The sequence below is a fragment of the Crassostrea angulata genome, chromosome 9 (assembly GCF_025612915.1).
Source record: "Crassostrea angulata isolate pt1a10 chromosome 9, ASM2561291v2, whole genome shotgun sequence".
NCBI lineage: Eukaryota > Metazoa > Mollusca > Bivalvia > Ostreida > Ostreidae > Magallana > Magallana angulata.
In genome coordinates, this window is record NC_069119.1 from 20,092,367 (window position 1) to 20,116,870 (window position 24,504).

The 24,504-nt window shown below is 32.3% G+C and overlaps 3 protein-coding genes across 3 annotated transcripts; all 3 read left to right on the forward strand.

Annotated features, from left to right (window-relative positions):
- Positions 1–2,553: 2,553 nt before the first annotated feature.
- Positions 2,554–4,519, forward strand: LOC128162113 (RING finger protein 207-like). The gene has a single exon (XM_052825311.1). It carries the CDS (start codon positions 2,558–2,560, stop codon positions 4,439–4,441), a length of 1,884 nt encoding a protein of 627 aa, XP_052681271.1. The 5' UTR covers positions 2,554–2,557; the 3' UTR covers positions 4,442–4,519.
- Positions 4,520–8,848: 4,329 nt separating this feature from the next.
- Positions 8,849–12,156, forward strand: LOC128162347 (E3 ubiquitin-protein ligase TRIM36-like). The gene has a single exon (XM_052825505.1). The coding sequence runs from the start codon at positions 8,880–8,882 to the stop codon at positions 10,758–10,760; it is 1,881 nt and encodes a 626-aa protein (XP_052681465.1). The 5' UTR covers positions 8,849–8,879; the 3' UTR covers positions 10,761–12,156.
- Positions 12,157–19,339: 7,183 nt separating this feature from the next.
- On the forward strand, positions 19,340–20,730 carry LOC128163893 (adenosine receptor A2b-like). Its single transcript, XM_052827573.1, has one exon. It carries the CDS (start codon positions 19,360–19,362, stop codon positions 20,341–20,343), a length of 984 nt encoding a protein of 327 aa, XP_052683533.1. The 5' UTR covers positions 19,340–19,359; the 3' UTR covers positions 20,344–20,730.
- The last annotated feature ends 3,774 nt before the right edge of the window (positions 20,731–24,504 follow it).

Sequence of the window (24,504 nt, forward strand, 5' to 3'; positions counted from 1 at the left end):
TGATAATTACTGATATTTACTGAGATTTACTGTTGGTACTGAGAATTGCTGATAATTACTGAGAATTACAGACAGGGGATTTTTAAGAGATTAATTTTAATTACTGTAACATGCAAAAGATATTTATTTAAAATTATCGGTAAACAAATACCGTGCATTTTTTAAAAAGAAATATGTAAGATCTAACTAAAGTTTTATCAACAGTAACTTCTTTTTTACAACCACAAAAATTATATTTGATTATTCTTCTTATAATCTGCTTATTTATTTCAATGCATATTTTTTCTGTTTGTTCTTGTTCTAAGTTTTATTTTAGCTGATTAACACAATTCAGCACATAAATAAATGAATGTAGAAATTGCAGAATTGCTACATATCCCATCCCCGTGCGCCAATCCACTCGATACTACAGTGTTACATTGTATATATAGAACAATCCATAGTAAAGACAAAAATTATAAAGATTTTAACCACTTTATGTAATTGATAAACATCTATTTAATGATTCTAAATTTTGGGCGATCAACTCTTTAATTGAACCGTGTTAAATATTTAAAATTATAAACTTTAGATGTTTTTATCCCGGCCATAATCACTAATTTTGTTTTCAAAATAAAATCAAACACTTTTATTTCACATTGTATTTCCCGGCCATTTATATTTGTTTATTCTGAGGCCGCAAGACATATATACAGGTGGACAATTTTCACACCTTGCCACGGTCACTCTGTCGTGTATATATTCTGAGCGCTGTCTGTTAGTTCTGAGGGTTTTCTTGCATGATCCCAGACATACAAAAGAATCTTTTCAGCGACTGCCAGACATATACACAGGTGGTCAGTTTTCACACCTTGCCGTGGTCACCCTGTCGTGTGTATAGTCTGAGTGCTCTCTGTTAGTTCTGAGGTTTTTCTTAATCCCAGACATACAAAATATTTGTTTCTGCTTGCTTTTAGGCGTGGAGACTAAATAATATCTAAGCGTTCATAGATTAAGGAAAATCAGTTAAATTGTGTGTCTTCTTTTCAAAATTGTATAGCCGCTGGTCATATAACCGCATACAAGTGCATGAATAAAGTATTAATGAGAGAGAGAGAGAGAGAGAGAGAGAGAGAGAGAGAGGTGTTTTCAATCAAATCGCTGTTGCAATCGGTGGTTATGATACTGTAATGGGACATAATCATGCTTATGCCTTTCTGCATTGACGCCTCAAAATACGTTATAATAGATTATCTGAGAGAGAGATCAGAGAGAGAGAGAGAATGAAAGCATGATAAGCTGTAACACTTTTTCACTATATTAAGCTGGTGTTCTTTGTAGTCTTAGAATAGTTTACACTCGAAATCTGTGTTTGAAATGGCGGTTGTGTTGCTGAAATAGAACTTTATCGTGCTAATGCCGTTATGCCATTTTGACTCGGAAACTCAAATTTTAGGACTAGATAATATATGCGAGCAAGAGAGAGAGAGAGAGAGCAGGGTGGGCAGATTTACAATAATAGAACTAGATCATGACAACATTACTTAGCCGCGCAACAGAAGATATATTACATATGTATTAAAAGAGAAAGAGTGAAAGGTCGGACAATAAAAATTATTCTTCGCCGATTGTTACCTAGTTTGATTTCAGCAAATGGTAGGGGAGAGAGAGAGAGGAGAGAGAGAGAGAGATATTATTTATCCAACTTTTTTTAATCAATTGTATGCGGAACAAATAAGATGATGAATATGAAAATCATTCTAATACGTTATTTATATTGTTGTCAATAAAAATAATACTTTTCTCTTTGAATAAATATTCTCAAGATCATGGATTCCTGTATACGGATATTACGTAATGTCATACACAAGGTGCCAGACTGACAATTTACAAGGTTGAATTGCGACATTCAAACCTCTTGATCTGCTGAAAGTATGTAACTATACTATACACAGATACTGCCTCGCTAATTTTTCTGTGAAGTAAAACCTCAAAGACATTATAAAGTCCTGACCGGGTATCTCTCATTTTGAAAAGAAAAATAATCATGTTAAGAATTATGGGGTTTTTCATTGTTGAAAAAAAAAATGTCCACCGCATTTAGAAATTAAAATTTTTGTGGAGTCTGCCTTAAGTTTAAGTACCAATTTTTGACCGGCTTTCTAATATTGTCTAAAATGTGATCTGAGAGTTTCCGAAGTTCAAAAGAAGCTTAATATCAAATAAATAAAACTTAAGAATATATAATCAAATAAATTGTGTTAAATCTGAAATATGTGTTATTTAATAATTAAAAGACAATGTTTTGGGCCTTAAAATATTCTCAGTAATTATTAGCAATTCTCAGTACCAACAGTAAATCTCAGTAAATATCAGTAATTATCAGAGCTCACAGCAAAAGCATCAGTAAATATCAGTAAATATCAGAACCAACAGCAATTATCAGTAACAGCAGTAAAATTATCAGTAAATATCAGCAATTCTCAGCACTAACAGTACAATATCAGTAAATATCAGAAATTATCAGTAAAAAAATGGCACTTTCAGTACTTTTTAGAGCCAGTAGTGCAAAAACAAAATGGATGACTGTGTTACGAAATGTCCTATTTGCATGGAAACATTACAAACACCAAGAAGTATTTCATGCTCACATACGTTTTGCCAAAAGTGTTTGAATGATCATATTATCACATCGTGTCATGGAAAGGATTCTCCGACGGGTTTTCATTGTCCTGTATGTCGAAAATATGTTCCGGGTTCAATTTCTAATAATCCTTCATTGTGGGCAAAATCATTTCCTAAAAACGAAACGATCGAGTTTCTAATTCATAGTGCTGACGACGAAAACGTTCTTAAATTTTGTAAGCCATGTCTGAGTGGCAACAAAGAGGAAACAGCCAGTACTTTGTGTAAATCATGCATGGAATGCTTATGTGAGGGATGTACTGATCACCACAAGAGACTGACAATAACCAAAGACCACGAAGTGGTACCTTTGGATGAAATACACAAGCCTTCTTATTTTGAAAAAGAAGAACATAATTGCAATGAACACGATTTGAGGTACTTAGATTTATTTTGTTTTGATCATGACACACCTTGTTGTTCTGTTTGCAGTATAACAGATCACAAAACCTGCAAAATGGACACGATTAAAACAGTTTTTGACAAAATTGAAAAGGAAAATGAAAGTCAACAAATGCTTTCAGAAATCTGTCGCGCCGAAAGTCATTTAAAGAAGTTAAAGGAGATTCAAAAGGAAAAGCAAACAAAATTAGAAGATAAAGCAGATGAAATAAGAGATGAGACAAACAAACTGAGACAGGAAATCAACGATACATTGGATAGACTTGAGCACAAGCTTCACGAAAATCTTGCAAAAAATATGAAATTAACTCAGAAAGCCATAGATGAAAATATGGAAACCCTCTCTGATCTCCTCGATCTTTCTAATCACTGTAAGGAATTTTTGACTAGTGCGACAAAATGGACGTGTAGCCCTGGCTATGTAGGAGGATTTCATAAAATAAAAAAGCAATTGAAACGCTTGAAAAGTGCAAAGTTATACATAAAGGACGCAGAGATATCTGCAACTTTCCCCAATTTTTTAAAAACAATAAGAAGTAGTAAGCAATCTGCATCTTTAACTGTGAAGGAAAATCCAATATCCCTGATTAATCTTGAATTTCAATCCGTTCCAAAGGGAGTTGTACAAGTAGAAAAAAAAGTACTGGACATTTTAAAAGATGATGCAGCTATCAATGATATTCTTTTCTTTGACAATAACACAGATATTTTGGTTTTTGTTGACGATAAAACCGGCGTAGTTTCTGACATATCTGGAGTTTGTCATAAAAGCGTAGAATTCAGATTTTCTATTCTTCGTGCTGTTCTGATTAGGAAAAAAATATATGCAGTAACCGACAAGGGAAACTTGTACAATCTTGAAATACCTCAAAACAATACCACTTGTAAGTGTACCAAGATTAACATTACTAGACAGGCTTTTACAGTGTCTGTTTTTCAAGAAAGTTTGGTTGTAGGTTGCGTCAATGCTATTGTACACATGGATACAAATGGAAAGGAAAGGAAAAATATTCCCGCAGAAGGCTGTATTATTGACACTATTTCTCTCATTTCTGGCAACCATATTTACATAGGTCAAAAATCATTAAATCGGGAGCGAACTGTCAGAGCAGTCGATGGCAATGGACAAGAGTTATGGAAATATGAACATTCCGAGTTGAAATTTCCTTTTAGGTTGACAAAGGATTATGTTGAAAATATCTATATCGCTGGTTTTTCTAGCCATAACATACACCTGCTAAGCAGTGCAGGATATGCTTTGAAAATATTCGAACAAATTCCTTATCCTGGCAGAATGCTAATTAGAAAAGAAAGTAGCAACGAAATTTATCTTGTGTCCGCTTTCAATTCGATCAAAAAAGTCAAATTAATCTGATGAATGTATCTCCTGAGGATTTTATTACAAAATTGACATTTATTATGCATGTTGATTAAAGTGTATAGAATACAATCATTTGATTAAGATAGATACATGTAGCGGGCTATGCATTTTTTCTGCAATGTCGCTACCTTTATAAATTGCATGAATAATCAAAGAAAGCATTTTATTTTTTATATTAACATCTTTCTTTTAACTATTTAAAACTGAAATTAAAATTTAGTAAAATTCACTAAATTACTGTTAACGTACATAAGTACGTTAGCTAGAAGAAACAGCCAAATCGTTTCTGTGAGGCTTTGAGTCTGACATCATCATAATTATTTCGTGCAGTCCGGAATTTTTCTAAGGTCGCTGTAGGCTTCGACCAATCGATAAACAGGGCGTGTCAGTTTCAGTCCTGTTAGTTTCAGCCGCTGTAGATTTCGACAAGTCGATAAACGGGGCATATTGATTTCAGTCTGGTTGTTTCTATACAGCTATGAATTAACTATAAGTTTCCGTAAGAAATAGAAGCAATCATACTTCGTAGATGTAAATACATCCTGGTGAACATTGCTGTTTCTCACTTAGAGATACGTTTAAAGAAGGAAAATCGTTCAGTGATAAACATAACTGTAATTTTATGTTTATAATATTACGTCTTTTAAACCAGAGATAAGCTTGCACATTGATCATTGTGACAATCAAAACTTGACCGGATAGGCAATCACACAGAAATAAACAGTTTTAATTTTTGTAGCTTCATTTTAGGAAACGTATTTACATAAATATCAAAAGGTGAAACCAGTCAGAAATAAAACTCAATGCAGATGAAATAATAAAGCTAGGTATTCAACGATTTTTGCAAAAGTTTTCCAGTTGTCTCAATACACCATAATAGGATACACTGAAACCTTCTCTGACTTGTTCTAATAGTTCCATAACTGAGATATATTCCTCACTAATTAAAACTTAAGAAGTCTAACTCTATTTTTGTCAGAGATTTTATCAAATAAAGATGCTACTTAAACGTTTAAAATATGCTAAAATATAGCTAAACGATGCAAAAATATGTGCACTTATTACAGTCACTGAACTGTGAGGATCCTACATTCTTTACTAAAATAATACGTTAATTTCAGAAACAACTCATTTAGAGATAAAATTTGCAAAGTCCTGAGGGCAATGAAGAAACTATCATTTATTCAAGATATTACTTTGAAGGCGATTAAACGTCTTTTCATCTTTTTATATAATAAAATGTTTTTGTTTGCGAAATTTTGGATATCCTTTACAATGTTATAGAATTCAGAATTCGTGTTGTTAGATGCGACTTTTTAAAAACATATTCGAACGAAATATAGACTTGTTTGCAAGATAGATTTGTTCTCGGCTGTGTAGACGCTATTGTAAAAAGGATACAAAGGAAACCAAAAGAACTGCACTTCTGCAAAAGTCTATGTTGTAGTTCCAACGCAAGTAGGTTTAGACGACTCCGAGTTTAATAATTGTCGATATAATGGTCATTTTATAAAAAAGTTTTAATTTATAAACACAATGCTGAATATTAATATCAAGTTTACTAAGGAATAATATTTCTTCTTCAGAATCGAGTCGATCCTTGAAGGCAATCAGTTTTTGGAGCGCAGTTTGCTGTTCGCTGTTCACAATTCAAAAGTAAACTGCATTTTAGAACGCAGCTCGCAATTTAAAATGTATTTTTCATATTTTGGGCCTGAAATTTTTAGGGTCATCTACTAGTGGTAAACCACTACCACTGTGAAAATATGGTGATGTGTTCATTTCTAGTTTTTAAGGAAAAGGGTCATAAAAAATGCACTATTCATTATAACGGGGTAAGGAACATGGGGCTCGGAAGCATCCCGAGGGCCCCTACCCTGGTCGCTGTCTTCTAGTGAAATTTTTCCCTCTGTCAAGGTATCACGGGACAGTTAAAAATAGATCACTTTTTACCTTAACAAAAAACCAAAAAGTGTAAAACTTCCCCGAAGTTCATTTGTATGCATGATACAATGATTCGATCGGCAATTGTTACTTGTATATTAGTATTACTGCTAGAATCCTATTGTTAATCGCATAAAATAATTATTGTCTTTATTTTTTGTAAACCTTCTTAACTTCTTCAATTTCATTGCACTCAACTGCGTTGTTTTCATTTACAACAACGAAGTAAAAGATCCTAGCAACACTTAAGTATCACCATTCAATTGTAGATTTCAAAATTATCAAAATCTGCAGTACATCAGTTTTTCAGCCTTGAGTAAATGATGGGTATGAATTATATTTATTGGTAAGAAAATGGATTAAAAGTAGCATTATAAAGAATTATATCATTATTTTTTGTACTAATTCTTGACAAAACATTATTGTTTGATTCTTGTGCGCCACATGCTGTAACAATTCAAAATAATAAGTGCTACAGTAATAGAACCATCGAAAACCATACGATAGTTGTTCCATTTGTTATGTATATTGTATGATATCTCAAAAGCATTCTAGTTAAAAATTGAAATGGCCATTAGTTTTTATCAAAAATAAACCAATCCACGCTTTGCAAAAGTTAAGTTTCTTGACCGCTATCTTTGGGGAAAACCAATAGCTTTTGTGGTTAAGAGGTTTGCAACTTTGTCATTTGACAATAAAATTCTATTTCCGTGGTGTATTTTGATTGCCCAAGGATGAGGCAATCCACACATCGAAGAGATAAATAAATTAAATTCAAGAGTTTTCTCCACAGATGGCCCAAATATTTGGTAGCAAAAAGAAGGAAAAAGTTTGGTTTTTTCCTTTTGACATATACGCTGATTTAGTTAGACCTATAAGGTACTGACTGATGGCTGAGCCAACGGCTTATCGGGATTTGTATTGACGACCAGAATAGAATGTTTGATGTTAAAAAAGGTAAAAGTCGCTTGTAGATCTGGAAAGCATGGTTGGTGTCGCATGATGGTAACCTTCGTCTAAAAATTGCTTCCTATGCTCAGATGTGTGTGATGGAGCATTATCATGAATAAGCTGTAACACTTGTGCCGGTCGACAATGAATTTTGTACGCCTTTTTCAACACCTGATAAGAACATGGTTCTTTTGGCAACTCTTTTTACCGTTTCCAGTTAGCCATATTTAGTTTTTCAATGTTTCTTATTGGTTCGATATATTGAACCCTTGTTTTGTTACCAGTAAAAATATTTGCAGACTGCTTGATTGAATTAGAGAAACATGGATGATTGGGAAATATATTTACAACAGTATTGCCGTCTGTACTCGTACCCTTTTTTAATCGTCTGTCAATACAATCATGTATATTCGGTATTTACCTTTCTTTCATACTTTCAAATACGTCACAAAATGAAATGCACGAACGATAGCGATATGCAAACAGTTTCGGCAAAATTACAAATCGTGTATCAGTGTATCAGTTATTTCTCTGACTTTTGAGACATTTAATTTGCCTTGACCAGATGTAGGTCATATTTTGCTGCATCTCAGGCAGAAATGTCTGTCTTTTCCTACTAACCGACTCGTAAGATACCAAATCAGACCCATACACTTCCGCAAATAATCAATAAAAATCTGCATTACCACTTTCTTTGATGTCAATATTCATAGCATTTCAAGCACAGGCAAAATAGAATTTTGTGTATTTTGTTTAATTTCAAACTGACAATTAACTTATTCGAATTAAAACTCCATTTCTTGGATTAAGTTGATTTTGGTGTATACCGCTTGATCGCAAAAATTAGTCGCCGCGACCAATTGAGTTTATCTCACGTTAATCGTGAAATAAATTTCCCGCGAATGAAATTTTGTTAACGGTACTCTCAAAAACAAAAATGTTGGGCATGCATATAAGCATATTGAAAAGAACCAAGGATATAATACAAAACTTGAGTTACTGATTCATTTGTTCTACATGAATTTTCCCTTAAATTGTCTTTAAAAAGCACCATATATCTGCAATATGTAGCTTCTATTTCACAATGACGGGAATATAACATGAACTATGATTCCACTATTAATATTTATCTGACTGGCAGGGACAAATATTGAAAAAATATTTTAAATGATGATGCTGAAATCATGTATTACGCCTAAATAAACACAAAATGTGATAATTATCCAACACACACGTTTTAGGATATAAGGATTCATTCAATTTTTTAGTAGTCGTAGACTGTTTTATAAAATTTTAGAAGATCAGATAAACAAACTTAGAATTAAAATTCGGAGGTTAAAAAAAATTAATCTAAAATTTTATAGGTTTAAAATTTGAAAGCTTTCGGCTTTCGTACATGCAATCTGTAAATTTATAACGCGTCCCCAAATATGACCGAGGCAAAGTGCTAAACTGGTTCCCTGTCTCTATATCGATCGCGGATATAAAATGCTTTTCAAACTGAAAGTAGGATTTTCCACATACTTTGAGAAACAAAATGGATGTTACAATATGTCCTATTTGCATGGAAACATTACAAAATCCAAGGTGTATTCCGTGTTCACATAACTTTTGTCAACAGTGTTTGAATAATCATATTAACAATTCGTGTATAGGAAAGGATTTTCCGACGGGTTTTCATTGTCCTGTTTGTCGAAAATATGTTCCAGGTTCAATTTCCACTGACAATCCTTCACTGTGGGCAGAAACCTTTCCCAAAAATGCGATTATCGAATTTATGATTAAAAGTAATGACGAAAAAGTTCTTAAGCTTTGCAAACCATGTCTTAATGACAACAAAGAGGAATCGGCCAGTACCCTGTGTGGTTCATGTATTGAATGTTTATGTGCGGGGTGTACTGATCATCACAAGAAGCTGACAATTACTAAAGAACATGAAGTGGTACCTTTGAATGTAATTAACAAGTCTTTTCATCGTAAAACAGAAGAAAATTTTTGCAGTAAACATGATTTTAGGCATATAGAATTGTATTGCTTTGATCATGACAAGCCTTGTTGTTCTGTATGCTGTGTAACAGACCACAAAACCTGCAAAATGGACACAATTGAAAAGGCTTTTGAACATATTGAAAAGGACAACGACAGTCTACAAATGATTTCTGAAATTGATCGTGTTGTTAGTCATTTAAAGAAATTAAAGGAGATACAGAAGGAAAAGCAATCAAAAATAGAAGATAAGGCCGATGAAATAAGAGATGAGTCCAAAAGAATAAGACAAGAAATCAATGAAACAATGGAAAAACTTGAGCATGAGCTTCTTGAAGATCTTGCAGAAGGTATGAAAGCTACTCGAAAAGCAATAGCTGGAAACATGGAAACCTTCTCTGACCTAATCGACCTGTCCAATCACTGCAAAGCTTTCCTGGCTAATCCAAGCAAAAAGTCTTGTAACCCTGGTTATGTCGGAGGATTTTACCAAATTAAAAAGCAATTGAAACGTTTAAAAAGTGCAAAGTTATCCATAAAGGACACTGCAATAACTGCTACCTTTTCCAGTGTTTTAAATGAAGTCAAAAGTAGTAAGCAATTAGCATCTTTAACTGTGAATGAAAAGCCAATATCTCTGAGTATTCTAGAGTTTCAATCCATTCCAAAGGGAATAGCACAAGTAGAGAAGACAGTACTGGACATTTACCATAAATATGGTGCAAGGATTAATGAAATGTTTCTCTTCCAAAATGATGCAGATCTGTTTGTTTGTGTTGACGATAAAACCAATTTAGTTTGCACTACATCTGGATTATGTCGTAAAAGCGTACATTTTGGATTTACTATTCTTCATGCTGTTATGATGAGGGGAAAAATATATGCGGTTAGCAACAGGAAAAACTTGCACGCTATTGAATATCTTGAAAACAGTGCCACATATTCGCGTATAAAATTTAACATTAACAGGCGGTGTTTTTCAGTATCTGTTTTTCAAGAAAATTTGGTTGTAGGTTGCAATAATGCTATTCTCCACTTAGAAACAAATGGAAAAGAACAAAAAATTATACCTGCAGAAGGCAGAGTTCTTGATGTTATTTCTTTGAACATTGGAAACATAGTGTACATCGGTCGTACAGTGACTGGTATGCGAATTGTCAGAGGAATTGAGAGCAATGGGCGAGAGCTGTGGAAATATGAACATTCTGAGTTAAAAAGACCCTGGGGATTGACAAAGGACTTTGTGGAAAATATATATATCGCCGGAAATTTTAGCAACAACATACACATGCTTAGCAGCGCAGGATATGCTCTGAAAATATTCGAACAAATTCCACTTCCGAGTAGAATGATACTAAGGAAAGAAAGTAACGACGAATTTTATGTAGTGTCTGCTTCAACATCAGTCAAACAAGTGAAATTAATATTGTGAATGGATCTCCTGAGGCTGTATCACAATGATTTTTCATGCATGTTGGTCCAGGGTTTTAAGGAAACAATCTACTGATTCAAAACGATAGGTAGATAGATAAATAGATAGATTGATTGATTGATTGATTGATAGATAGATAGATAGATGATAGAGTATTTCAGATTTGATCACGTACCAACCAAAATCCTATCCGCCTGAGCTATTTAACATTGTTGATTGTTTTACTTTTATTTTAAAAGCGGTCAGAGTAATGAACATTACATTGTTTTATTTATAGTAGTGGAATTGTTGAACCACAATCTCGTCCGTTTATCATTGTGATGTCAAAAAATAACCTATGGACCAGTTCAAAAAGAAATGAGCGGTTCTGTTCTTCTATAGACTGATATAAGAACATATTTTGCATATACATGTATGATAGAAATAAAACCAATCAGAAAAAGAGTTCCTCTCTTACCTTAACCATAATTTACTCCGTGCCAGCAGGCTCATAAGGCAAACATATCGTTCATTCATTGGTGCCGGTCTGAGGCTTTATGGCGTGCTGCATTCCAGGAAATTCCAGCCTGAATTGTTGCGTTTAACCTCCACAACCCGTCGCAATATTGTTTTGGACGACCCTTCTTCATTCTTCCTTCAGGCGTTCACCCGAGGGCAACATCACTTTCGTCATTCGTTAGGTCCTATCTCAGCATGTGGAAAAAGATTTTAATGTAGATAAAGGAGTAAACGAGACCAAAAAAAAAAAGATATGACAAATCAGTTAAACGTTGGATTTAATTGAGAATAGGATAATTAAGGATTTTGCAAAAAACTTTAAAATTGTCTTGATAAACTATGACAGAAAACACAGAAACCTTTTCCGATCTGGTTCACCAGCCATATAACGGTTACGTATTTGTTGCTTATCTGAACATAATATAAGTCTAATTCTATTTTTGTTGGAGGATTTTATCAAATAATGGAGCAAATTAAACTTTCAAAAAAACAAAAGTATAGCTATAAGATGCAGAAATATTTGCATTTTTACAGTCCTGAGCTGTGAGCATCAACTCTTGAACTGAAAAAGAAAAGCCGATTTCCAAGATTTTACCAGATGTCAATCCATTTGAAATGAACATTTGCAAAGAAGGTGTTGCAAAACAGTGGGACTATTCCCTAACCTGGAAAGGACCTTAAATATCCGTATCGCTTGAGAGCCACATCTAAATATAGAAACATTACGTAGACGACTATATATACATAGCGGGTATGTTCCGTACGGAGGCAAAATAAAGAAATATTTATTTTAGGCGCATTTCTATCGAACACGACAGCCACCAAGTACAGTTAGAAAGTTACCATATACATGTTTTCTGTATTCGAATGTTAACATATCTCAGTTTTATATCTACTGTCCAGCGTGTTTAAAATATCATTCTTGAGATACATGAATAAATCTTATTCTGGCTCTTCAAAACCATCAGAGTTGTAATTATTATCATCCAATCTTTGTATAGTATCTAAATAAACGCTAAGTCTAGTAAAAAAGTACAAATTTTTCCGTACATATTTTCAGTAACCTATTGCTTCGTCACCGATTCCAACTTTCTAAAATGATTGTGTTTTCTTTTAACAACCTGTACATGTATCTTTTAAATCAGCTTATCCGTTTATTTCATAAAAAGGGTGAAAAATCAACTGTCTACATTGATGCATTGTTTTAAAATCTCTTGTTCAGAAGAAAATGTTTATCAAGTTTAATAACGGAGACTTCACACAGTAATGTTGAAAAAATAAGCAGGCATGCAAACTACGGGTATTACATTACAAGAGTTTAAATAACTTTATTCAGACATTCTTAAATTATGTCAAAACATTACCTTTCCATGCGATTAAAAGAATTAAAATTTAAAAAAAATTCCAACTGTTTCGGGATTTGAACCCAGTCAAAAATACAAGACACAGTTATATTCTATTCTATCTGCGTTACCACTCGACTAATCTAGGCATGAAATAATAGGGGGACATTTTATACATCGTTTATAGATTTCAAAGGTATTAATGATTTTTTCCAAAAGTCAGATTTATTAAAAATATGCCTTCTTGAAACAAAAATCGGAAATGGCAGTTTTCAAAAATTATCTTACTCTAAACGTTAAGATTAAATTAATTTTGTTTCAAGGAGGCATTTTTTCACAATGACGAGGATTCCCCTTTTATATAGCGGGAATTCTGCCACATTTGTCTGTGTAACCATTTTTAAATTTATTTTATGGTCTTAAATAAGTTAATACAAAGTTTCGAAATAAAATTCTACACTGCTTTATTTACAACGTTGCATGGAAAAAAGGATTTACATCGAATCCTGTAACTTTGAATTTTCTATTTTATCTGCAACTCCTTTAGGGAAAATTAGCATAGCAACTTCAACACCTTCTTTCTGAAAGCAATGAAGAAAGTCTCAACTTTTTTTTATGTATTCATGATACTTGTCTTTGTGTAAAGGCTATCAAACAAATAAATGCAAATGAAACCAAATAAATGTATTTCTGCAAAAGGCTGAGACAAACAAAGACCAGTGGTGAAAATACCTCTATCACTGGCTTCTGTAATCAGACAGAAAATTCAAGATACTTCTGTCAAGTAGTGCACAACACATCATTAAACATTGAAACTGCAAATTTAAATCCTTTACGTAGTGTTTAAGCAAGTCGATATCACTTGAACTTTTCAAACAAACGAAGTAGGATGTACCGATGGAGAGTGACTTGTGCATTAAAAATCTTGGTGAATATTTGTAGTGTAACCTTTGTATATTGTGCGCAGATTGTATATCCCGTTAATATGTTTAAAATGTGTTTGACTATGAATTAGAAGCATAGATATAGAAGTGTCAAGTAGGATATGATATTGTTTATAACCATATTGTGCTTAGTGTTTGTAACATACAGTTTGCAAATAAACTAAAGTTTTATTACTAATTTCTATTCGACTCATCGCTTTGTGTAAAGTTTTAATATATGTAACTACGTACGACATTGAAGACAAGTAAGTTATTTTACTTTAATTTGATTCTTTGAGACAGAGAAATTACGAGATGTTCAATTCAGCAAGCGATGATAATATTTGTATTACTTGATCTATTGCATTCTACTGCAAAACTGCGTTTTGAAATATATGACTTGTAAGCATACTTTTTATTGAAAGTAGTACACACCAGAAAAAGCCAAAATTTTCTTCTAATTCATTTTTTATGAATATCATATAATTTGTTCATTAGGAATTATATTTTAAATTAAAAAAAAATTTGGCCTAGCTCACAGTTTTTGCTCACACTGCCTCGAACCTACCATTTGAATCTTTTTCCAGTGGAGTGTGAAATGAAAAAAGTCTTTGATAGAATTTGTTTTGACATTAAGTTGCTTTTCAAGATACTACTTTTTTCTTACTTAAAGGCGCTAAAATATATTCTAACTGGTAAATTTGAGTTAATTCTAATGTAGTTTTACGAAAGAATAATGCTTTTGAATTATCTTTTAAGACCAAATTTACAGCATTGAAAGGCCTCTAAAAAGAAATTGCATAACTCAAATTTTACTAAAATCTAACCAAAAAAAGACTAATTGACCATTAGTAATAGATAGAACTAGGTTCAAAAATATTTGAATGAGGCGAAAAATGATAAGATTCTAGACGATGTCATCATATTTGACTTTTGTCCTTTTTATATGACCTTTTAAAACTTTGATGTTAATAAAGTCTGAATGCTTGTTATGATTGTATCCAAATTTCAGGTCTTTACTATGAAAAGGAGATAACTTACACATTCTTTAATGATATAAAGTAAAATTAATTCTAAGAACCATGTAGGTTTCGAAATTATCAAAATATGTTGAGTTTAGACTAGATTTTCAGTCTTGGGTAAATGGTGGGTATGATTTATATTTTTTTCTTAGGAAAATGGATTTAAATTACCTTTAACAAATGAATATGCAATTATTTTGTGTATTAATATTGAAAAAAAAATCTTTCTGATATTTTATATCACTGGTGTTTTGCATTACATTTCTTTTGATTCCTGCGTCAAAATGTTTCTACTACATATTGTAACAAATCAAAATTATTTAATAATATATTTGTACTGTTCGATGTCACAAAAGCATTCGAATCAAAAAGAGAAATGAACATTACATGTACTTTCTTTTAAAGTATTCTCCGCGGTTTGAAATACATAATTTTGACTTCTGAATCTATTTCCAAAATACGTCACGGTACGCTGATAAGGTAGATTTCTACGGCACTGACCGAAGGCTGTACCGATGTATTGTCGGAACTTATTATGACGACATTATAAGAACTTTCTATGGTTAAGAAGGAAAAAGTCGCTTAAACCAAGATCAGGAGAATATGGTGGGTGTGGCAAGACGGTAACCTTTATCGATTAGAAATTCCTGCTTAAGCTATAATATGTGTATGTAATGAAGCAGACGCTCATAAGGTAGTCGACCATGCCGAAATCCCGACACAGTGCATTGTTTATGATAGTATTTCTTAAGTATTTTTTAATATAACATCTTGATACCAAGAAAGGTGTTACTGGTAGGCTAAAACACCACATTCGAGGAATGTACAATAATGTACCTTCCTTTGGGATTATGGTGGTTTTTTTTTTTGGCAACTATAGGCTTTCTACCGTGTAAGTTATCCATACCTTGTTTTCAATTTTTCTTACTGGTTCGAAATACTAAACCATGTTTCGTCACGAGTAACAATATTTGCAAATTTTCTTTGATTGGACTTGGGAAACATATTTAGCAATTACTTAGCGTGTGTACTCGTACCGGTTTTTTTTTTAAATCATCTGTTAATAAACGCAATATCCACCTAACTAACAAATATTGGTATTTTCAAAATAAGCTTTAAAATGAAATGTACCAGCGTAAGCCATATGCCTTCAGCTTTAGCAATATCAAGAAGTGTGTATCAGTCATCACTTTAAAGTTGTTTCTGACTTTTGAGACATTTGTGTTGCCTTTTACAGTTACAGATCGTCCAGATTTCGTTGCAACGTTGACGGACTTTGTGCCGCCAGTAGTCTTAAATGTCTTTTTCCAGCTACGAATTTTCTCATAAGATACTTTACCTGACCCAAAGACTTTCCCAAAATAAATAATTACCGAATGACCAAGTTTTGTGAAATCTTTTATGTATGGTCTAATTTCTTCAATATTCTTAACCCGTTTCCCAACTATTTTACAACAGTGGTCAACGACCAACGACTGGCTCTCTTGAAATACGTTAAGAACTATGAGGAGTTAAAAGTTCCTTTTCATACCGATGAAATGTATTGCATAGAACCATTCAAGAGTATCATCATCCACTAAATCGTACACAGCGTTATCGCACTGTGCAACAATACACATTGCCTATCAAACAGCTCTCATATACATCAAGCATGAATCTGTAGCTTTTGTATGTTTATGTGGTACTATGATTGGAAATTGATTGATCGAAACCAAAGCTATATATAGGGCAAGACCTCATTGACTTGCATGAACTGACCCGAGACTTTTAAGCGGCTAATGTTACCATGGTAACCCTTACATATATAAACAACAGGCTGTTACTTTTGTGTTCTATTTAAATCGACAAAAATAGAAATGAAAAAAGTTAACAGAGTCCAAAGAACGCATATTATTTTTTTTAATTAACAAACAATTATCAAAAGAGACAAATGTTATTTTGACTACAATCGATATTGGCATTATGAAATGTTCTTTGCTTGCCTAATAATGTTTGAAAATAAAAGTTACACCTTTGGCAGTAAATTAATTGAATGCTTATATGTACTAAATCGATGTGATTATAAGCCCAACAAAAAGGAACCAAATGATATTTTGCTTGGTCAGTCCTATTTTTTCTTCATTGTTTCTTTGCGTCATTTATTTTAATGGTTGTATGTTTTCTATTTGTGCGATTTTTCCCCAACTAACCAAAATTGAGATTCTGAATTTCCAATCATTAAAGAGGGCTGGTAGATTTTTTATATATGTTTTCATTTTATGCAAGGATGTTTCTTTGTGTTAGTTAAAAAATTTATAATAATTTTCTAGTTTATTTGCTGAACTTTTTTTAAGCATAAGGAAACAGTTATAGAAACCTTACCTGTAGTAAATCTTGCATTTAATCCAAGTTTAACAAGAACATACAGTAATTGGTAACATTGTATGTTCATAAGTAAAGCAAATGGACTTTATAGATCCCTGAAATTAATAGAGGTTGATTGGTATTGTTCTCAAATGTTAATGATTACTTCATTGAATATAATATTGATTTATTAAACGGAATCATTAAATCTGCATTTTAAAACGCAAAATATCTACAAGAGACGCAATAGAATTTCCATAGATACAATGACATTAATCGAAAACAATTTGTCGTGGAAGTTCTATTATCTTTGATTAACTCTAAACAGAGGTATATCCAACAACTCTAATTAGTTGATTCATTTTCTCTTGTTTAGAAAATTTGAGAAGGAAAATGTCGACTTTGGAAATTACATGGAAGTAACAGACAATGAGACGGTTTAATCAGAGTTATCATTGAGTTATTCCTGCGCTAGAAGAATATGTGTGTGCGAAAAATAGCTCGATTGAAAAAGTGAATTACATCCATAACAAGAGATGATTCACAAGGTAATTTTTTTTAATTGAATACTCTATATGACTATAGTGATAAGATAGCAGTAAACACACGTTAAATTTTATTGAAACATGCAATCCAAGTGGCCGAAACAAATACTAAGTATATTTGTTGAAACTGTATTATAGCCTGATGCTTCTTACAACTGTAACAGTATATACATGTTTGTTAGATAAAAAATTTTGTTCCTGCAAGGGCATACAATAAACATCAATAACCATCTAGCTTTATGAAATGTATTCATCTTATGATATTAAAGTACAATTACAGTATATCGACTTATCAATATACGTTATTTATTTTGATTTTGATGCACTAAAGTTGTCAAGACATGATTTCTAAATATTTGAATTTATAAATTATTCTTAAATAAAAAAATCAATAAATACAAAATATAAATTAAATTGAAAATATCAATTCTGACAACTGAACTTGCTAAGTACAAATAGGGTAAAAGACGGTGATTATCAAAACTAATTAACGATATTGTAAATCATATCTGTGATATTTATTTCACACTCAAACAACACATATATGTAGCTTGTATAAAATAGGAACGTTTTAAAACATTTGTGATCGTGATAAAGATATTAAACAAATGCTATTTCAATTATACCTTTTTAAATAACACAATGATATTCAAATCTTAAACAATACCCACTGTAAAATTTACCGTTAAACACACTCTTAATAATTTAATGAAACATAATATTCAATGCTATGAACGTTTTGTATAACTATAATTGCCGAAACTATCTACAATTCAATCCACCATTATTAAAGTAGAATTACTTAACTTACTAATATTTTCTGAACTGTCGTCTTCACTTGTCAAACTCCAAACGGATTTTTGAGAATTGCGATCTCTATCATTAAGCAAGTGAAATAAACCTTTATATTAAATTAACTATCTGAAGAAGAAAAAATATATGGTTGTCTTATATATATATATATATATATATATATATATATATATATATATATATATATATATATATATATATATATATATATATTTAGATATAAATCATACCTTTTATTAGAAATTTATGTAATACAGTTTTCACTTAAGAACTTAATAAATTAATAAATAAAAAGTTCATACAAATAGATAAAATGTTCTTAATTTTTTCTTATTGATAAATTAATAGTAGTGCAATTATCATATTGTCTTTTAACTGAAATGTTGTGTAATACAGTTAAGCTAAATAACCAAGACAGTGTTTTAAACTGCAGAGGGGACAGCGTTGAATTCCTAAATATATATAAAAAGAATTAATGTAGTTTTACCTAATAAAAATAAATACCGTAACAATTAAACATAAGCTTCATCAAACTCAAACGATTGTATTGCTTCTAAAACCAGATTAAACCAGATAAAACATTAAATACAATGCATCTTTGAGCCTCGAGTTTTTCAGTGGGATGGGAATAGATTTAATTTCGTCTGAGGTTTTATTTTCATAAAATAAATTCCCACTTTGGTATTTTGAGGCTTTGAAGAATGAATTGATACCTCATAGAAACATTTGTGGCGTTGATATGGTATTTTGATATATTAAGCTCAAATACTTGTTAAAATAAGCTATAGGAAATACTTCTTGGTGCTAGGAAACGAGATACTGTGATTTAACAGCATGGGTGACTGTCTCACTGCAAAACAAAAGTTTAATATTACAAAGCGCAAACACCTCTAAAGACACGAAATTAAACTCTGACAAAGGAGATGGTAATCAATTTGAGAAAAGTCATATCATACACGTCTATTTCTCCCTTGTTGTTTCAGCCCATTTGATCAGTCATTTGATTCTGATTTATAAATTTCCTCAACACTCCTCATTTGTATCTTGATATAAAGAACAAAATTTTTTAACAGTCCAACTACAACAGCAAATCTGGCCCAAACTGAAGCAGCATGTCGGGCGATAACGATACAGATTTCGGTCTGAATGATGGCAAGATGGTCATGCAGAAAGATTTTGTCACCATTACTCTCGGAGTTTTGCTGATAACAATTAATGCCTTTGCATTAGGGGTACTTGCCTCCTGCCAGAAGATGATGGTACAAATCCGACTGATGGCCATCAACTTGTCTTGTACTGACCTGCTTGCCGGGGTCCTTTTGATTGCGGACACCTACTTGCCTGTCAACATCTCTCTAATCAGCTGCCGGACCCTGCTCGTGTTCTGGGACATGGCGGTAGTCGTGTCCTACTGCACAACGACAGTCCTTTCGGTCGATCGCTACATCTCCATGACGTTTCCGCTAAGGTACCATGCCCTCATGAACAAGACAAGAATCAAGGCCATGATGGGTCTCACCTGGGTCGTAGGTTTCATTTTCCACTTTGTAAGGTATGCTGACGAATTCCAAACTTACACCGTCTGTATCCCGAACCTATATCATCAAGGTAAATTTGCGCGTAAAATTGACGTCACCGTGTTCGCTGCCAGCATTCTAATCAATGTAATTCTCAACATTGTTATGTTTAGAAGAATTATCAAAATATCCAGGGTTTCCCGTATCAACCCGCTAGACCAAAACGTTCGAAAGACCATGGAAAACATCCGGATATTCACACGAGTTCTGGTCATTACCGGTACGTTTCTGTTTTTATACACACCTGTCGTTATTCTAAACCTGATTATTAGTTATTCCGACGATAAGAAATTTGCGCTGTCACTCACTGGTTGGGTAAGTCTTGCCGGGATGCTGTGTGTCCTGAATTCGTTCGCCAATCCTTTTCTGTACGCTTGGAGGTTTCGGGAGTGCCGATACCAGTTTCTGATTGCGTTGTGCTACTGCAGCAAGAAACGACGGGAGCATTACAAAAGCATGAAGAAGAAATCGTACATTACATACAACATTTCGTCCAGGGACGTTCCAGAGGAATCATAAGCCACAGTCGTTTATGTCGAATTTTATCGTTGTAATATCGTTTTTATCGTTGTATCGTTAGAATATTAACTTTTGAAATTTGATGTTCAATGATATCTTTGAAATGATTTGTCACGTGCTACGTTAGATTAAATGTATAGTTATACATTATATAACTTGTACTGACAATGATGACGAGAGTCCCCCTTCTCCACACAGCAACTATTTTCCGAGGCAAAATTCAAGATCGCTGAAATACACTTTAGGTATATACATGTAACCCAATGCGGACGGAAATTGGGAAACATGCTTTGTTCTTTGTCGATACTGGTTAAATATTGTATGTTGTCATGTAAAGTACTATTAACGAGCATATACCTGTATCAATAAAAAAACTAACAAAGATCTATAAATTGATATATTATTGTCTCATTGTTTTTATTTTGTGTTAAGGGTGAAAAAAATTTGTGGAATAACGACAGTTACGCTCGAACTCGGGTCCCTCAATTTAAATTTAAATGCTCAACCTATAATTAGATAAGAAGGGGGGAATTCGTTGGCTGCATTTATATAGCTTAGTTATAGAAATTTTAAAAAACTTTATGGACACAAATGATATTGATAATATTTGACGGCACCATCAACATAATGTTAGATTGTTTTGGTTTTTCTATTACAATTATATATCTCAGGCGTGTTCCCACTTCATTTATCTCTTTTTATAAAATTGAATATTAAGCACTCATATGAATCCGATCATGGTGTTATCTTGTTCAACATCAACTAAATTAATGATTGTTTACCTCTATTTTTAATTTCAGTACAGGAATACGGCAGAGCTATTCTTTATCACCATGAATTTTTGAACAATTTTCAGTAGCAATTGACAGTTTTGGATAAAGTAACCTTAATATTTTTCGTAAAATTGAGAATTGCTGTACTTGAAGGTGAATGTTGTTAAATTCATGAAAGGATCTTGAACGATTATCATTAATTAGAGGGATGTCTCCTTTCGAAATTGGTATGCAATATGTAGACACTTTATGTTAAGTACATGAGAATCAGAAGTTAGATTTAAGAATGACAGCTATACTTATTCTGTTGACTTTGCACAGTGACATTGCAAGTTACAGGCGGGAGTTAAAATAACACGAAGAGTGGGTGGATGGGACATAGTAAAATATACACCGGAAAGTTCCGACATGTAAAAGTGCGACATACACATGGTACGTATTGTCAACCCTTTAGAGGGAATTAGCTTGGGGAAAGTCTAAAAAGCTGAAAAATCATGAAAAATTGGCGAAATATGAAAGGTCAAAATCAGAGATAAAAACACAATGTAGAAAATTTTATAAGTCATCACAAGCAATATTCATCAAAAATTAATGATATACCCTTTAAGGTGCGAATTAAAGCTATTTGTGTTGAGTGGGAACTAAGGAAATTCTAGTTCCACAATTCAGAAGACACACAATTCCTGGCTGAATGAATTGTATTTTTAAAAAAAACCGCCCCGTGTCACCTATGCGTGTTGATTCTAGCAATAGCAATAAATCAAAATAAACTAATTAGAGCCATTAGAATAGGTGACCCTAATTTAATTGAAGGCAATTAGCAGATTTTACAACCTTTGTGATAAACAGTCAGATTTTGAAGTTTCTTGGTTAAAGATAAATCTAACAAAACTGAAGTAATATGGTGTATAGTAATAATTATCCAAATTAATTATATATCACTTACTCCTAGTTTTATCAACTCGTTCTGCCTCAATGTTTCTCAGTTCCAGTTTTCTTATTTCTCCGTCATTGATTTAGTACGTACCGTCAAATAAATTATGCTACATTTGTAAACTAATCCAATTCCAAAACAGCTGAGAAGTATTCATCTACTGTTAAGAACAAGTATTGAAGTCGGAGTACAATCGTGCTTAAGCTTCTTTGCTACACCTTTTAGCAAGGTAAAATGAAGTCCCGGTTTTTGATAGAAATGGCAATACTGACTCAAATCTTTTTTTATATATATCTACTACGAGGGTTGATCCGAAAGTAATGTCACAGATGCGATAAAATCGTGAAAAATCCGAGTAAAGTGACAAAATTCGTGCTTTAAGATATCTACCTAATTCAATTCATACCTGAAAATTTGAATGCATTGTGATAATTATTTCTGAAAATAATATATATTGTAGAGCATGAGGTAACGATAGTAGCCGCACGCTGGCGACGTCATTTCTAGATCTTTGGCGTTCTGGTAGAATTTCGTAATTTAGTACTCTATATAAATTCGTCACGATGCTCTATTTTAATTTTTTTTTATCATTTTTTCCCATAAAGTAACTAATTAATCTTTTTGTAATCAATGAAGTAGGATATTGGATAATTTAATGTGCGATCACTTTTTCCAGGTCTCTTCAAGAAGTCATGAACGTAGCTTTATGATATAGCCATTGACGTAAGAACCCAGCTTTAATGTTTCTTCTGAGCGTATGTCTTCTCTCTAATTTATTTATTAACATGACATATGCTTTTATGAGGTATTGGAACCACGTTTAAGGTACCCTGTTCACTCACTCTCAATTTTAGGTTGATATATCAATTCCAGTACATTTCTAGTGATTTCTATCCGTCGGAGCAAAAAATGCATCGTGTCACTATTCGCATGTCCAGCCTTTTTATTCCTTGATCTAGAGACAAAAGGCATTAGGTAGATATCCAAAATGGACAGTAACGGTCCCTAATTTTTCAAAACAGTTAGAATAAGTTAATGATGTATTTGTTTTAAAATATTGTGTTGTTTGGGGCATCTTCAAATTTTGAAGATCTTAATGTTTTCTTTTTAACAGTAAGATAATGCTGATTATGAAATTAAAAAAAACTAGAGGTTTCAAATTACCTCTGAAAAGTTTTGTGCGCAATTTATCACTTTTAGTGATATTTTTTGGTGGCCAAATCATTAGTATTGTTAAAACAAATGTTTTGTTATTTCAATTCCTAATAATAAACTTGCACTAGTTACTTTTGAAAAATGCAGATTATCCATTTTAAAGAGATTGTTCCACTACACTATATAGAATAAAATATAGATTAATTGTTGACTGTCTTGTAAAGTTAATGTTGTTAACAAGATATGGGTAAATGTAACCAGTATTGAAATCTCATCATTCCAAATATAACAGTCAGTTGTCTTGTTTTTTTTTTAAAACAGCAATTACAAGTTGTTTGATATTTCTGTGGTTTAAATTTTTTGACATAAAACAACATTTTTAATATAAAATATATGTTTAACATTATTGCAAACTGTAATTAATAAATTGTACTGTCAATTGTATCAAACATTAAAATAGTCATTGATGAATGTATTAGACTATAAATTACAATCGATTCGTAGTGTTATCTAGACAAAAACACCACAAAATGTAGATATAATATTGTAAATTATGTATTGTACTATTTTATTATTAATATTCATACGCCTGTTTATAAATCTATGTGACTGGATAAAAATATATGTAGATGCATGCAATGAATTTGTTTTATTGCTGTATCCTTTTCAAACATTCAATGTTTATTTGAATAAGGAACACTGTGGAATCACTAAGAAAGAACTATATGCGATAAGGTCTAATTTCTGTCCCCGTGTTTTATTAATTTGGAAAAAAAGATCATATCATAAAAATATTTAACAAACATAAAACTGAATATGTTAGTTACAGAAATCTTAGTTTTTCAACATCGATTATTCCTCGTTCTTCTATGACATCACGTAAATGGACCCTTTCCCGCATTTTCTCAAAAGCATGAACATTTCATCAGTTTTTCTTCATATTCAAGAGTAGAAGGTATAGAGCACAATGTTGCTAAACCATTTTTGCATATATAATTGATCATGTTAATTTGCATATCATATTTTTAAAATAGTGTTGGAGCAAGCATGTGATTGATGTTTCCTTTTCAAAAATCTGATAGAAAATCCCCCATTTTTGGCTAAAATACGTACTTTTTGTAAAATAAGCTCATTTTTAGCATTTCATACTTCTTTTCTGACTTCGACTAGACAATTTATCTTTATAAGTATGAACTAGTTATATATTTACCTATCATATAGCAATTTTCAAAAGCTCTATTCATAACTTTGAATTTGGGGGCAAAAAAAACCCCCACTTTCTCTCGCACATAGTTCTGT

Bases quoted from the DNA above. Each gene is read 5' to 3' on its own strand.
- LOC128162113 (XM_052825311.1), top strand. From the start codon at position 2,558: ATGGATGACTGTGTTACGAAATGTCCTATTTGCATGGAAACATTACAA.
- LOC128163893 (XM_052827573.1), top strand. From the start codon at position 19,360: ATGTCGGGCGATAACGATACAGATTTCGGTCTGAATGATGGCAAGATG.
- LOC128162347 (XM_052825505.1), top strand. From the start codon at position 8,880: ATGGATGTTACAATATGTCCTATTTGCATGGAAACATTACAAAATCCA.